The sequence below is a fragment of the Mustela nivalis genome (assembly GCF_964662115.1).
Source record: "Mustela nivalis genome assembly, chromosome: 2".
Taxonomy (NCBI): Eukaryota; Metazoa; Chordata; class Mammalia; order Carnivora; family Mustelidae; genus Mustela; species Mustela nivalis.
Genome location: NC_139021.1, coordinates 145,829,910 through 145,846,807, shown reverse-complemented (window position 1 = coordinate 145,846,807; position 16,898 = coordinate 145,829,910). Strand labels below are relative to the sequence as shown.

The following is a 16,898-nucleotide window of genomic DNA, read 5'->3' as shown; positions in this document are numbered from 1 at the left end:
TCTCACTTACATGTGAAATTTTTTTAAAAATTTAAACATAGAAAAAGAGATCGTATTTGTGATTACCAGAGGCAGAGATGGGAAGAGGAACTGGATAAAGTTGGTCAAAATGTTCAAACTCCAATTATAAGATAAATAAGTAATAGTGGTGTAAAGAACAACAGTGCTTTACAGGATATTTGAAAGTTGTTCAAAGAGTAGATTCTAAGAATTCTCATCACAGGAATTTTTTTTCTTTTTTCTTTTTTTTTTTTTTCTGTATCTATATGAAATGATGGGTGTTAACTAAATTTATTTTGCTAATTATTTCACAATTATATGTCAAATTGTTATACTGTAAACTTTAAACTTATACAATGCTATAGGTCAATTATATCTAAATAAAACTGGGGAAAAGAGAATCTCAGCTAATAAATGCATTAGAAATAATAAAATTTGAAATCACCATTTTGCAACTCTTATTGAAGATTTAGACATCTATCTACAGTCATTCTAACCGTAGATAAAATGTTGTCAAGGGATTTAACCATGAGATAAAATGTTGTTGGAGGACTTAATGGTGGTAACAGGCTCACAAATCCAATCCATTTGACCAATCACAGCATCACTAAAAGTGCAACTATCAAACAACATGTGTCTCCTGATATAATGTAGGAAGAACAATATCATAACAAAAATGAACCTGAGATTCACCAAGCTTCTAGCTCCTAAATACTGGCTTACAGGAAATTTGATGATAGAATAAAGGTTAGTAAGATGATTAGGAAAGAATCAACCAAATCTAAAATGTGGGAAATTCTACAAAATGACTTTTTAAACATAAATTGGATGAGATAAAAGGAGGTAAAACTAACAACAACAATAATAATAATTATGGAGTGCCACAGGCATATTCTGTATCTCTTGATGTATTGTTCTTCATACTTTTAAAAAGTAAGACTAATTTTCCTCACCATGTGGGCAATATCCTCCCTGTTGTGAATGCATAGAGTAAGAAAAGACATAATTAAGTTAGAGTAGGAATTATAAGGAAGCTATAACTACAGATAGAGCATAAATATAAAAATCAAATATTTCTGAACAACTTTATACCAATATATGCAAAGAGATGTCCAAATTCCTGGAAAATGTGATACCTAAAATGACTTGTAAAATAAATGGAAGTACTAAATAATGCAATGTGTTGGTCTGTTTTGCCTACCGAAACTACGTACCACAGGCTAGATGGCTTAAACAACAGAAATTTATTTTCTCATAGTCTAGACACTACTGGAAGTCCAAGATCAAAGTGTTAGCAGGGTTGACTTCTGATGTGGATTCTCTTCCCAAATTACAGGTGGCTACTTTCTTGGTGTGTGCGTGGGAAGAGAGCTCTGGCATTTCTTTTCTTATGAGGACACCTGTCCTATAGGATTAAGGGCCCACACTTAATTATCTCCTTTAAACCTCATCACCTTCTTAAAGACTGTATCTCTAACTTCAGGGACAGAATTCAGTAATAATATTCAGTATATGTTAAATAAATTATATGAGTAGTTTATCAACTTCCCATGAAGAAAACAGGCACAGATGATATACTACCAAATATTCAAGGAGTTGATTATGGTGATCATATTTGAAGTCTTTCCAAGAGAAAAGAAAGTAAAAACACTTCCAAATGCATTTTATTAAGTTAGCATTACATAATATCCAAATCAGATAAGGACAGGACAAAAATAAGAAATATAAACTGATTTCTCTCATGCTTATAGGTAAAAAATTTAAAAATTATAAACTAATAATAAACTCAATCAAACAGTGTTTTAAAAAATTACCATGGCCATGTTAGGTTTTGTTTGTAAAATGTTAAAATTAGTTTTAACATGCATTGGTGCAATTAATCATATGAATAGATTACTGGTGAAAAATATATATGCATCACGAAATATGCAGAAAATGAATTTAATTCTTCTTAGGAAAAATTAATCATTTATGCATAATTTGTAGCAAACCAAGCAGAGTATGGAAACTGCCTAATCTGATAAAGAATTTCCACCAAAAGCCTTTCATAAATAGTATTTTTTTCTTTTTTAATTTTTTTATTAAATTTTTAAATTTTTTATTAACATATAATGTATTATTAGCCCCAGGGGTACAGTTCTGTGAATTGCCAGGTTTACACATTTCACCGTACTCACCAAGCACATACCTTCCCCAATGTCCATAACCCCACCAGCCTCTCCCTAGCCCCCTCCCCCTGGCAATCCTCAGTTTGTTTTGTGAGATTAAGAGTCTTTTATGGTTTGTCTCCCTCCTGATCCCATCTTGTTTCGTTATTCTTTTCCTACCCCCCAAACCTCCCATGTTGCCGCTCCACTTCATATCAAGGAGATCGTATGATAGTTGTCTTTCTCTGATTGACTTACTTCGCTAAGCATAAATGGGATTTTTCACGCTGATATGTTAAAAGTATTCTTGTAAAAGTCAAGAATGCCTCCATCACAGGTTCCAGACAACATGGCATTAGAGAACCAGCCAGAGTAATTTCTTTTGTTTCTGTTTTTTATGGAAACCAAAACTGCTCTACAGACATATGTTAGAATTAGGGAGCTTAGCAAATTATATGAATAATCAATAATACATCTTCCCACAACACCAATAAAAGTTTAAAAGCTTTATTTTTAAAATGTCATTTACATTAAGAGCAAAAATATAAGATATTTAGGGAAGGCACTTGACAAAAAAAGGGTCTTCATAGGGAAATTTATATCCAAGGCACTGGAAAAGATATAAATAAATGGAGACATTGCCAGGTTCACTGATACTGGGCGTCCAGATGGCAGATTCAAATCAGACCAAAGAGTATCTATACATTAATGATCAATTAATTAATTTAATTCATTAATTAAATTAATTAACTACAGTGTTACTGTAATCAAGTATTAAAAATTTGGGGAGACTTTTCATAAGATCAGGCAACTAAAACAAATGGCCAATGGCCAATCTAAATTCAAAACTGGATATTTTGAAAGTATTGCTCATGGCAATTATCAGCTCCTACTGTTCTCAGAGGCTACAGTGTGTAAAGTTATCTAGAATCAATTTAGAAGAATCATAAGCCTATGATCTAAATGAAAAGTAAGAGGTAAGAAGAAGAAGATCTAAAATTTATATGAGATTTACATAGTGTTTCTAAAATTTATATGAAAGAGCAAATGGGTTTTCCATGTTTTTCCATGAAGCAGAGACAAGCCATCTTCACTCAGCTCTCTTTGCATTTCTGATCCACAGACACTGTGCACATAGGAAATGGTTCTTGTTTTATGTCATTAATTTGCAGGTGGTTTGTTACACAGCAGTAGATAACTGGAATGTCCCTCATTCACAAAGGACTTTGGAATGCTTTCACCTTCTAGACCTTCTAGATCCTTCCATGTCCATGGGTGGCTTCAGTGTTCACATCAATGATTACTGTACTCTAGTCTCCCAGCTCCTGGACCTCTTCACCCACAGGGATGTCCCCATCTAAGCCACCTCAGCTGCCACCTTTGAGTTATGAAAAAGCAGGATCTTGAGGATTTTAACGCCCACCTGGAGGGTTTAGGATAAGAGACAAATGGCGGCCTCATCTTATCCCACCCCACTCCCCGCCCCCACCCAAAAATCCCAGGACTCTTGCCTGGGGTTGTCAGAAGGCAGGACACTGAGCAGAGCGGCAGGTCATAAAGTCACCATGCCAACCCTCCTGCCCATCATAACAAGGCCTTCTGCCCTGGGGGCACAGAGGAAGGAAAGCGCAGGTAGTGGGGCCATCGCCCCAGAGCCAGCCACTTACCTCTTCCGCCCAAAGGGCAGGTAGCAGGTGGAGGCTTGAAGTGGGTCTTGGGAAAGGGCTGGAGAGGCAGAGCCCTCCTTAGCACAGGAGGAGTCCACCGAGGCAGCAGCCTGGGGCGACCTGAAGTGGCCAGAATCCAGCAACATCGCGAGAGCGGCCCAGAAAATGGGGAGCCGCAGCCTGGGTTTGCCAGGCCCTGCACTCTTCCTGCTGCTGATATTGCCGCCTCCGCTGCTGAGAGCCGGAAGCTTCCTGCACACGATCAAGGCCTCCAGAGACATGAATGAACCGGGTCAGAGCAGGAAAAGCCAACACCACAACCCCCGCCCACATGGGAAAGTCCTCCAACCCAACAGCGGTCCGAGCCGCTATTTACCGGAGATCCGGATAGACGAGTCCAAAAAATGCCAGAGTAATTTTGATCTTTACTTCATCTTGGACAAGTGAGTGGCGCTCCTGCCCTACCCAACGCCCCAAAGGCAGAGCGATCCCTGAGGCTAATATGGGCAAGAGGGGACCAAAGGGGATGCCAGCTTCCGTGAGGGGAGGGAAAGGGGATTCTTTCCCTCAAGAAATCTCTGCAGACTCGTTCTTGAGACAGAAGGAATGCCCCCAAGAATTTGTTCTCTGGGACTTTTCCTTTTGGAAAGGAGAAAAGGCCACAATAGGGTTTGGGGGTGGCTCTCAGTCCCTCCTCTGACAGGGCCAGGATCTGTGCCCTGCATGTCCCTTAAACAGCTGGAGGGGCAGGTGATTGCTAGAAGCTCTTTCTAGTTAGAAGCTCGCTGGGTTTCAGTTTCTGTCTGTATGGTTTTTTGCTTGTGTTGCTTTTCACCCACATGGATTCTATTTTTACTGGGCACCTGAGAGATTGCCCTGTTGCTTCTGGTGGGCATTCTCAGACTGTCACTGCTTAGAAAATCCTTTGCTTTCCTTCCCAGACTTTTGCTTCCTTCTTCAACCCCTTGGAGACCATGTTCTGGATTTAGTGCACTTCCAGAACAGCTAGGTCTGGCCAGCTGTTGTCCTGGGAAGCTGGGTTGTGCCTTGGGCACCCTGTGGCCCTCAGAGAAGGAAAGGGGGTGGATATTCATCCTGGGTGGATATTCGTTTCTAACTGGCGTGTTGGATTGAGAATGAACTTTACTGGGTCAATACTATCAGTGGTATGAGAATAATATTATTAAAGCACATTTTGGTTTCCAAAACCCTCCCACTTACACTTCATCCTCAAAACCACTCTGGGATGTAGAGTAGGGAAGATATTTGCACTTGCTATCTCCTGGAAAGGGGGTGGGATCTGGAAGTTGGATGAAGTAGCCCCCAGGCTGGTAGGGATGACAGGACTCTGGCTTCCTGTGTACCCTGATTACAGCATCCCAGGCTGTACTGCCTCTGGTTCCTCTTATTCTCTGTGGAAGCTGATGACCTGGGGGTTGGGAGGGGGGGCAAGTGTGTGGCCAGCCACCGGCTTCTAAACAAAACCAGCAGAGCTGGGAGCCGCTCTGTCCCCTGGAATAAATTCCTCCTCACTGTCTAGTGAAGGGACTTCTGAATTGCTCTGAGCAGGTCTTACCTCAATGATATTTGGCCCAGCCCAGGGAGGTGATGATTTCTCTCTTAGGCATTAGGGTTGGGGTTAGTAAGACTCTTTGTTGGGAGATTTTTGATTACTGATTCAATTTCTTTGCTGCTTTTGGATCTGTTCAGGTATTCTACTTCTTCCTGTTACAGCTTTGGTAGTTTATATGTTTCTAGGAATTTATCTATTTCTTCATTTGTTGGCATATAAATGCTCACAATATTCTCTTATAATTGTTTGTATTTCTTCAGTGTTGGTTGTGATCCTTCCTCTTTCATTTATGATTTTATTTTTTTAAAGATTTTATTTATTTATTTGACAGAGATCACAGGTAGGCAGAGAGGCAGGCAGGGAGAGAGAGAGAAGAGGAAGCAGGCTCCCTGCTGAGCAGAGACCCTGATGTGGGGCTCGATCCCAGGACCCTGGGAACATGACCTGAGCCAAAGGCAGAGGCATTAACGCACTGAGCCACCCAGGCCCCCCATTCATGATTTTATTTATGTTGGTCCTTTTCTTTTTGATATGTCCAGCTAGGGGTCTATCAATCTTGCTAATTCTTTCAAAGAACCAGCTCCTAGTTTCATTGATCTTTTCTTTTTTAATGTATTTCTGTATCATTGATTTCTGCTCTAATCTTTATTATTTCTGATTTAGGCTCTATTTTCTCATCTTTTTCCAGCTCCTGGGTGTAAGGTTGGGTCTTGTGTTTGAGACTTCTCTCACTGTGTTGCTATATACTTCCCTCAGGACCACCATTGCTGCATCCCAAAGGAATTTAACTGTTGTGTTTTCATTTTCATTTGCTTTAATAATAAAAAAAAATATTTTTTTAATTCTTCTTTAATTTCTTGGTTGACCCATTCATTCTACAGTAGAATGTTCTTTGACCTCCACATATTTGTGGTCATTCCAAATTTTTTCATGTGGTTGACTTCAAGTTTTATAGCATTGTGGTTTGGAAATATGCAGGGAGTGATCCCAGTCTTTTGGTACTGACTGAGACCTGATTTGTGACTTAGTATGTGATCTATTCTGGAGAATGCCCCATATACACTCAAGAAGAATGTGTATTCTGCTGCTTTTGGATGAAATGCTCTAAATATATCTTTGAACTCCAATTAGTCTAGTGTATCATCCAAAACACTTGTTTCCTTGTTATTGTTCTGCTTCCATGATTTGCCATTTTCATGGGTGGGATATTAAAGTCCTCTAATATTATTATATTATTATCAATTAGTTTCTTTAATTTTGTTATTAATTGGTTTGTGTATTTGGCTTCTCCCAAGTTAGAGGCATAAATATTTACAACTGTTAGATCTTGGATAAACCCCTTTATTATGATATAGTATCCTTCTTCATCTCTTATTACAGTCTTCGCTTTAAAATCTAGTTTGTCTGATAATATGGATGGCTACCTTGGCTTTCTTTTGATCTCCATTAGCATGGTAAATTGTTCTCCACCCCCTCACTTTCAGTCTGGAGGTGTCTCTGGGTCTAAAATGAGTCTCTTATAAGCAGCACATCAATGTGTCTTTTTTTTAATCCAATCTGATATCCTATGTCTTTTGATTGGAACATTTAGCCCATTTACATTCAGAGTAATTATTGAAAGATATTAATTTAGTGCCATTGTATTACCTGTAAAATTGCTGTTCCTGTTAATTGTCTCTGTTCCTTTCTGGTCTTTACTACTTTGGGGTATGCCCCCCCCCTCTCTCTCTGTTACTTTTGAGCTCACAGGATCCCTTTAATATTTGTTGCAGGGCTGGTTTAGTGATCACATAGTCCTTTAGTTGTTGTTTCTCCTGGAAACTCTTTACCTCTCCAACTATCCTTAATGACAGCCTTGCTGGATAAAGTATTCTTGGCTGCACACTTTCCAGTTTAGCATGTTGAATATATCATGCCAGTCCTTTCTGGCCTGCCGGGTCTTTGTGGGCAGGTCTGCTACCAACATTATGTGTCTGCCTTTGTAGATTCAGGGCCTCTTGTACCCAGCTGCTTTGAGATTTTCTCTTTATCTTTAAAATTTGTAAGCTTCACTATTATATGTCGGGGTGTTGACCTATTTTTATTGATTTTGAAAGGGGTTCTCTGTGCCTCCTGGAGCTGAATGCCTGTTTCCTACCTCCAGATTAGAGAAGTTCTCAACTATAATTTGTTCAAATAAACCTTCTGCCCCTTTCTCCCTCTCTTCATCTTCTGGGACCCCTATTATCCAGCTATTATTTTGCTTTATGGAAATAAGTCTCTCTTTGTGATCTAATAGGTTTTTTTTTCTCTCTTCTTTTCAGCTTCATTATTTTCCATCATGAAAATATTTTATATTTTACAGATATAAATCTGCTATAGCACTGACTCTTTCTTCTGCTCATTCATCTTCATTTTTATGTCCTCCACTTTGGACTGCATCACAGTTATAGAATTTTTAATTTTGGACTGACCAGATTTTATTTCATTTATTTCTAGGTAAGGAATTCCTTAGTGTCTTCCATGCTTTTTTCAAGCCTATCTAGTATCTAGAATCATTCTAAAGTTCTAATTCAGACATCTTACTTATATCTGTATTGATTAAATCCCTGGCAGGAATACTACCTGCTTTTCTTTCTTTTGGGGTGAATTTCTCCATCTTGTCATTTTGTCCAGAAAAGAAAAGAGAGGAGGAGGAAAAAACAATAATAACAATAAAAAAAGACAAAGCAAACAAAGACAAAAACAAAATAAATAAAACAAAACAAAACGAACCAGATCCTGGGTATGCTTTAGTCTGCTTGTTAAAGGAAACAAGATCCACTTACATCAACTTGGATGGAACTGGACAGTACTATGCTAAGTGAAATAAGTCAATAAGAGAAACACAATTATATGCTTTTACTCATATGTGGAACGTAAGGAGTAGTGCAGAGGACAATAGGAGTGTGGGGGGGGGGACTGAATGGGAAGAAATCAGAGAGGGATAAAAACTATATGAGACACTTGACTCCAGGAAACAAACTGAGAGTTGCAGAAAGGGAGGTGGGTGGGGGATGGGGTAACTGAGTGATGGGCATTAAGGAGGGCATATGATGTGATGAGCACAGGGTGTTATAGTGAACTGATGAACATTTGAATATTATATCAAAACCAATGATGTACTATACCTTGGTTAACTGAATTTAAATTTAAAAAATAAATATAAAAATTTAAAAATAGAAAAAATAATAAAAATTTTTAAAACTAGACCCAAAAATAAGAAAAAAAGACTTTTAATATAAAGTGAAATACAATGATGGGAAAAAATAAATATGTATATAATGTGTACATATAAACACAAAATTTAAAAGAATTGAAAAAATAAGAAAATAACTGGAAAAAAAAATACTGAAAGCCTAAAGAATAAAGAATGCTGTATACTGTTTTCCCCCAAGTGCTGAAGTTTTGCAGCCTTCTATGATCTGTAAACTTGGTATGAGATAATTGTTTGTGTTGGTCTTCTAGAGGGGAGGCCTGCTGCACTGACTCTCAGTGGCATTCGCCCTGGTGGAAATGTACCTACAGTGTGAAGGGAGTTAGGGCTTGGCGTAAGCAGCTCTGGACTCCACTCTGTGGCACTCTTTTCCTGCTTGAAGGCTTTCAGTGCTGATGGGGCCCTGCTCTCTAGTCCTGGAGCTAAAAACTCACTCCCCCAACTCTTCATTGAGCCCTCACAGAAAAGTAGTCAATGACTCTTGTCTCCCTGGTTTTCATTGCTAATCTGGGTTCACCCAGCCTATGACTGAGCATTTTTATCTCAGATGCATGACCGAGCTTCAAAACTCCAAATTTTTCTGACTCCTGCAGTTCAGATACAAGCTATTTTTCTCCAAGTGATGAGAGAGGGTCTTGCCTCACTATTGCCTTTTGCTGGACCCTCCCAGGAAAGCAGTCACACAACTCTGCAATGGTTCACAGTTTAAGGCATGGCAGAGCAGAAAACTGGTACCTAGACTCGTTGTTCTCACCCAGCTTCCTTGCTCTGATGCCTGGGAACTCTGCCACATTTGGGCATACCTGTTCTTGTGACTGTGGGGATCCTACAATCACACTGTCCCATCTGGAATACCACTCCACTTTGCCCCCTGAATGAATACCTTTAAGCCAGGGACATCCCCCAATGTAATACACTGCAAGAAGTTCTGATTTTACACTCTACTGCTCCAGAAGCATGCTCCTACCTATGCCGTATCCTCAGCTATTTCTCCCTGGATTCATCTAACTTCCTAACTTTCTATAGATGGTCACTTTTCTACCTGTAGACTTGCAGCATTTCTTTTCTCAGATTGTCGATTGACTTCTTATGTGTTTAGAATGATTAGACAACTATCTAGGTGTATGTGAGGAACCAGACAAACTTAGGATGTCCTTCACCATCTTCTGTTTGTACATTTCTTTAGAAAAATGCCTATTGAACTCCTTTGCCCATTTTTGAGTTGTTTTATTTTTATTGTTGAGTTGTAAGAATTTTTTTTAATTTATTTTTTATTTTCAGCATAACAGTATTCATTATTTTTGCACCATACCCAGTGCTCCATGCAATCCGTGCCCTCTATAATACCCACCACCTGGTACCCTGACCTCCCAGCCCCTGCCCCTTCAAAACCCTCATATTGTTTTTCAGAGTCCATAGTCTCTCGTGATTCACCTCACCTTCCAATTTCCCCCAACTCCCTTCTCCTATCTCCCCATGTCCTCCATGCTATTAGTTACGCTCCATAAATAAGTGAAACCATATGATAATTGACTCTCTCTGCTTGACTTATTTCACTCAGCATAATCTCTTCCAGTCCCATCCATGTTGCTACAAAAGTTGGGTATTCGTCCTTTCTGATGGAGGCATAATACTCCATAGTGTAGATGGACCACATCTTCCTTATCCATTCGTCTGTTGAAGGGCATCTTGGTTCTTTCCACAGTTTGGTGACCGTGGCCATTGCTGCTATAAACACTGGGGTACAGGTGGCCCTTCTTTTCACTGCATCTGTATCTTTGGGGTAAATACCCAGTAGTGCAATGGAAGGGTCATAGGGAAGTTCTATTTTTAATTTCTTGAGGAATCTCCACACTGTTCTCCAAAGAGGCTGCACCAACTTGCATTCCCACCAAAAGTGTAAGAGAGTTGTAGGAATTCTTATATGCTCTAGATAGCAGTTCCTTTTCAAATATATGATTTGCCAATGTTCTCTCTCATTCATTAGGTTATCGTTTCATTTTTTTATGCTATCCTTTGTACAAAAGTTTTTAATTTTGATATTTGGTTTATCTATTTTTCTTTTATTGCTTGTGTTTTGGGTGTGATATCCAAAAATACCATTACCAAATCCAACTTCATAAGGCTTTTTCTCTGTGTTTTCTTCTTAAAGTTTACATACAGACCTTTGCACAGACCCTAGAGTCACTAACATGTATGGAGAAAACATTAAGATATTTTTGTATCCCTGGAATGATTAAGGAGACTATGCTAGAGTTTAGGCACAAGATCCCTTTAGAAGTATGCATTTTACTTATTTTTCTAGCAGTTTGTATTTTTTATGTTATGATAGTCACCATACAGTACATCATTAGTTTTTGATGTAGTGTTCCCTAATTGATTGATTGTGAATAACACCCAGTGCTCCATGCAATCTATGCTCTCCTTAAATACCCATCACCAGGTTCACCCATCCCCCACCCCCTCTCTTCTAAAATCCTCAGTTTTGTTTCTCAGAGTCCATAGTGTCTTGTGGTTTGTCTCCCCCTCCATTTCCCACGCTTTATTTTTTCCTTCCTTCTAATGTTCTCCATGCCATTCCTTATGTTCCACAAATAAGTGAAACCATATGATAATTGACTTTCTCTGCTTGACTTATTTCACTTAGCATAATCTCCTCCAGTCCCATCCATGTTGATGCAAAAGTTGGTATTCATCCCTTCTGATGGCTGAGCAATATTCCATTGTGTATAGGTACCACATCTTCTCTATCCATTCATCTGTTGAATGGCATCTCAGCTCTTTCCATACTTTGGCTATTGTGGGCATTGCCACTATGAACAGTGGGGTGCAGGGGTCCTTTCTTTTCACTACATCTGTATCTTTGGGGTAAATACCCAGTAGTGTAATTCCTGAGTCATAGGGTAGCACTATTTTAATTTTTTGAGGACGATCCATACTGTTTTCCAAAGTGGCAGTACCAACTCGCATTCCCACAACAGTGTAAGAGGGCTCCCCTTTTCACTTGTTGCTTCTTGCTTTGTCAATTTTTGCCATTCTAACTTATGTAAGATGGAATCTCAATGTGAGGGGTTTTTTTATTAACTTATAATGTATTATTTGTTTCAGTGGTACAGGTCTGGGATTCATCATTCATACACAATTGACAGCACTCACCATAGCACATACCCTCCCCAATATCCATCACACAACCATCCCATCCCTCCCACACCTATCCCTCTGGCAACCCTTAGCTTGTTTCCTGAGATTAAGAATCTCTTATGGTTTGTCTACCTCTCTGGTTCCATCTTGTTTCATTTTACCCTCCCTTCCCCTAGGATTCTCTGTATTTTTTCTCAAATTCCTCATATCAGTGAGATCATATGATAATTTTCTTACTTTGATCGACTCATTTTGCTTAGCATAATACCCTCTAGTTCCATTCACGTTGTTGCAAATGGCAAGATTTCATGGTTTTTGATGACTGCATAGTATTCCATTGTATATAGATACCACATCTTCTTTATCCATTCATCTGTTGATGAACATCTAAGCTCTTTCCATAGTTTGGTTATTGTAGACATTGACACTCTAAACATTCGGGTATACGTGCCCCTTCAGATCACTGCATTTATATCTTTAGGGTAAATACCCAGTAGTGTAATTGCTGGGTCATAGAGTAGCTCTATTTTCAACTTTTTGAGAAACTTCCATACTGTATTCCAGAGTGTCTACATCACCTTGAATTTCCACCAACAGCGTAGGAGGGTTCCCCTTTTTCTGCATTCTCGTCAACACCTGTCAATTCCTGACTTTTTAATTTTAGGCATTCTGATGAGGTGGTATCTCACTGTGTGGTTTTGGTTTTGATTTCCCTGATCCTGAGGGATGTAGAGCACTTTCTCATGTGTCTGTTGGACATTTGAATGTCTTTTTTGCAGAAATGTCTCTGCATGTCTTCTGTACCTTTCTTGATTGGATTCTTTGTTCTTTGGGTGTTGAATTTGGTAAGTTCTTTATAAATTTTAGATACTAGCCCTTTATCTGATATGTCATCTACAAATATCTACTCCCATTTTGTCGGTTGTCCTTTGGTTTTGTTGACTCTGTGCAACAGAGTTTACTTTTCTGTGCAAAAGCTTTTGATCTTGATGAATTCCCAAAAGTTCATCTTTGTCCTTGCTTCCCTTGTCTTTGACGGTGTTTCCAGGAAGAAGTTGCTGTGGCTGAGGTAAGGAAGGATGCTGACTGTGTTCTCAAGGATTTTGATGGATTCCTTTCTCACATTGAGGTCTTTCATCCATTTTGAGTCTATTTTTGTATGTGGTGTAAGGAAATGGTTCAGTTTCATTCTTCTGCATGTGGCTGTCCAATTTTCCCAACAACATTTGTTGAAGAAACTGTCTGTTTTTTCACTGGACATTTTTTCCTGCTTTGTCGAAGATTCGTTGCCCATAGAGTTGTGGATCCACTTCTGGACTCTCTATTCTGTTCCATTGATCTGTATGCCTGTTTTTCAGCCACTGCCATACTGTCTTTATTATTACAGCTTTGTAGCAATGCTTAAAGTCTGGAATTGTGATGCCGCCAACTTTTTCTTTTTTCTTTTTCAACATTCCTCTGACTATTTAGGGTCTTTTCTGATTCCATACAAATTTTAGATTTATTTGTTCCATTTCTTTGAAAAAAAACTAATGGTATTTTGATACGGATTGCATTAAATGTGTAGATTGCTCTTGGTAGCATAGACATTTTCACAAAATTTTTCTACCAATCCATGAGCATGGAAAGTTTTTCCATTTCTTCTTGTCTTCCTCAATTTCTTTCATGAGTACTTTATAATTTTCTGAGTATATATGTTTTTCTTCTTTGGTTAGATTTATTCCTATGTATCTTATGGTTTTGGGTGCAATTGCAAATGCACCCAACTCCTTAATTGCTCTTTCTTCTGTCTTGTCATTGGTGTATTGAAATGCAAATTATTTCTATGCATTGATTTTATATCCTGACACTATAATGAATTCCTGTATGAGGTCTAGCAGTTTCTTTTTTTTAATTAAATTTATTTATTTTCAGCATAACAGTATTCATTATTTTTTCACCACACCCAGTTCTCCATGCAATCCGTGCCCTCTATAATACCCACCACCTGGTACCCCAACCTCCCACCCCCCCCGCCACTTCAAACCCCTCAGATTGTTTGTCAGAGTCCATAGTCTCTCATGATTCACCTCCCCTTCCAATTTCCCCCAACTCCCTTCTCCTCTCTAACTCCCCATGTCCTCCATGCTATTTGTTATGCTCCACAAATAAGTGAAACCTTATGATAATTGACTATTGCTGCTTGACTTATTTCATTCAGCATAATCTCTTCCAGTCCCGTCCATGTTGCTACAAAAGTTGGGTATTCGTCCTTTCTGATGGAGGCATAATACTCCATAGTGTATATGGCCCACATTTTCCTTATCCATTCGTCTGTTGAAGGGCATCTTGGTTCTTTCCACAGTTTGGTGACCATGGCCATTGCTGCTATAAACACTGGGGTACAGATGGCCCTTCTTTTCACTACACCTGTATCTTTGGGGTAAATACACAGGAGTGCAATGGCGGGGTCATAGGGAATTCTATTTTTAATTTCTTGAGGAATCTCCACACTGTTCTTTAAAGAGGCTGCACCAGCCTGCATTCCCACCAACAGTGCAAGAGGGTTCCCCTTTCTCCACATCCCCTCCAACACATGTTGTTTCCTCTCTTGTTAATTTTGGCCATTCTAACTGGTATAAGGTGATATCTCAATGTGGTTTTAATTTGAATCTCCCTGAGGGCTAGTGATGAAGAACATTTTTTCATGTGTCTGATAGCCATTTGTATGTCTTCAATGGAGAAGTATCTGTTCATATCTTCTGCCCATTTTTTTTATATGATTGCCTGTTTTGCTATTGTGGACATTGCTGCTATAAACATTCGGGTGCATGTGCCCCTTTGGATCCTGTTTTGTGTGTGTTGAGTTTGAGGAGTTCATTATAGATCCTGGATATCAACCTTTTGTCTGTACTGTCATTTGCAAATATCTTCTCCCATTCTGTGGGTTGCCTCTTTGCTTTTTTGACTCTTTCCTTTGCTGTGCAGAAGCTTTTGATTTTTTTTTTCTATTTCTTTTTTTTTAATTTTTTTTTAATATAATTTTTTATTTTTTCTAAACATATATTTTTATCCCCAGGGGTACGGTACTCGAATGTTTATAGCAGCAATGTCCACAATAGCCAAACTATGGAAAGAACCTAGATGTCCATCAACAGATGAATGGATCAAGAAGATGTGGTATATATACACAATGGAATACTATGCAGCCATCAAAAGAAATGAAATCTTTTTTTTTAATTTTTTATTTTTTATAAACATGTATTTTAATCCCCAGGGGTACAGGTCTGTGAATCAGCACTCACCAAAGCACATACCCTCCCCAATGTCCATAACCCCACCCCCCCTTCTCCCAACCCCCCTCCCCCCAGCAACCCTCAGTTCGTTTTGTAAGATTAAGAGTCACTTATGGTTTGTCTCCCTCCCAATCCCATCTTGTTTCATTGATTCTTCTCCTACCCACTTAAGCCCCCATGTTGCATCACCACTTCCTCATATCAGGGAGATCATATGATAGTTGTCTTTCTCTGCTTGACTTATTGAAGCTTTTGATTTTGATGAAGTCCCAAAAGTTTATTTTCACTTTTGTTTCCTTTGCCTTTGGAGACATATCTTGACAGAAGTTTCTATGGAACTTCGAAGAGATTACTGCCTATGTTCTCCTCTAGGATTCTGATGGATTCCTGTCTCACGTTGAGGTCTTTTATCCATTTTGAGTTTATCTTTGTGTACGGTGTAAGAGAATGGTCAAATTTCATTCTTCTACATATAGCTGTCCAGTTTTCCCAGCACCATTTATTAAAGAGACTATCTTTTTTCCACTGTATATTTTTTCCTGTTTTGTCGAAGATTAATTGACCATAGAGTTGAGGGTCCATATCTAGGCTATCTACTCTGTTCCACTGGTCTATGTGTCTGTTTTTATGCCAGTACCATGTTGTCTTGGTGACCACAGATTTGTAATAAAGCTTGAAATCAGGTAATGTGATGCCCCCAGTTTTATTTTTGTTTTTCAACATTTCCTTAGCGATTCAGGGTCTCTTCTGATTCCATACAAATTTCTGGATTATTTGCTCCAGCTCTTTGAAGAATACTGGTGGAATTTTGATCAGAATGGCATTAAAAGTATAGATTGCTCTAGGCAGTATAGACATTTTAACAATGCTTATTCTTCCTATCCAAGAGCATGGAATGGTCTTCCATCTTTTTGTGTCTTCTTCAATTTCCTTCATGAGTGTTCTGCAGTTCTGCAGTTCCTCGAGTACAGATCCTTTACCTCTTTGGTTAGGTTTATTCCCAGGTATTTTATGGTTCTTGGTGCTATAGTAAATGGAATCAATTCTCTAATTTCCCTTTCTGTATTTTCATTGTTAGTGTATAAGAAAGCTACTGATTTCTGCACATTGACTTTGTATCCTGCCACGTTGCTGAATTGCTGTATGAGTTCTAGTAGTTTGGGGTGGAGTCTTTTGGGTTTTTCATATAAAGAATCATGTCATCTGCAAAGAGAGAGAGTATGACTTCTTCATTGCCAATTTGGATACCTTTTTATTTCTCTTTGTTGTCTGATTGCTGTTGCTAGGACTTCTAATACTATGTTGAACAAGAGTGGTGAAAGTCGGTATCCTTATCTTGTTCCTGATCTCAGTGGGAAGGCTGCAAGCTTTTTCCCATTGAGGATGATATTTGCTGTGGATCTTTCATAGATAGATTTGATGAAGTTCATGAATGTTCCCTCTATCCCTATACTTTGAAGCGTTTTAATCAGGAACGGATGCCGGATTTTGTCAAATGCTTTTTCTGCATCAATTGAGAGGACCATGTGGTTCTTTTCTCTTCTCTTATTGATTTGTTCTATTACATTGATTGATTTGTGAATGTTGAAGCATCCTTGTAGCCCAGGGATGAATCCCACCTGGTCATGGTGGATAATCTTTTTAATGTGCTGTTGGATCCTGTTTGCTAGGATCTTGTTGAGAATCTTAGCATCCATATTCATCAGTGATATTGGTCTGAAATTCTCCTTTTTGGTAGGGTCTTTGCCTGGTTTGGGGATCAGGGTAATGCTGGCTTCATAGAAAGAGTCTGGAAGTTTTCCTTCTGCTTCAATTTTTTGAAACAGCTTCAGGAGAATAGGTGTTATTTCTTCTTTGAAA

The 16,898-nt window shown here is 38.8% G+C and overlaps 1 protein-coding gene across 1 annotated transcript in view; it reads left to right on the top strand.

The window, feature by feature from the left end:
* The first annotated feature begins 3,746 nt into the window (after positions 1-3,746).
* ANTXRL (ANTXR like) overlaps positions 3,747-16,898 on the top strand; it is a 60,580-nt gene continuing 47,428 nt past the window's right edge. The window contains exon 1 of the mRNA XM_082718294.1: positions 3,747-4,257. Within this exon, the coding sequence (XP_082574420.1) occupies positions 3,980-4,257 (278 nt within the window). The 5' untranslated portion in view covers positions 3,747-3,979. The remainder of the gene's footprint in view (positions 4,258-16,898) is intronic.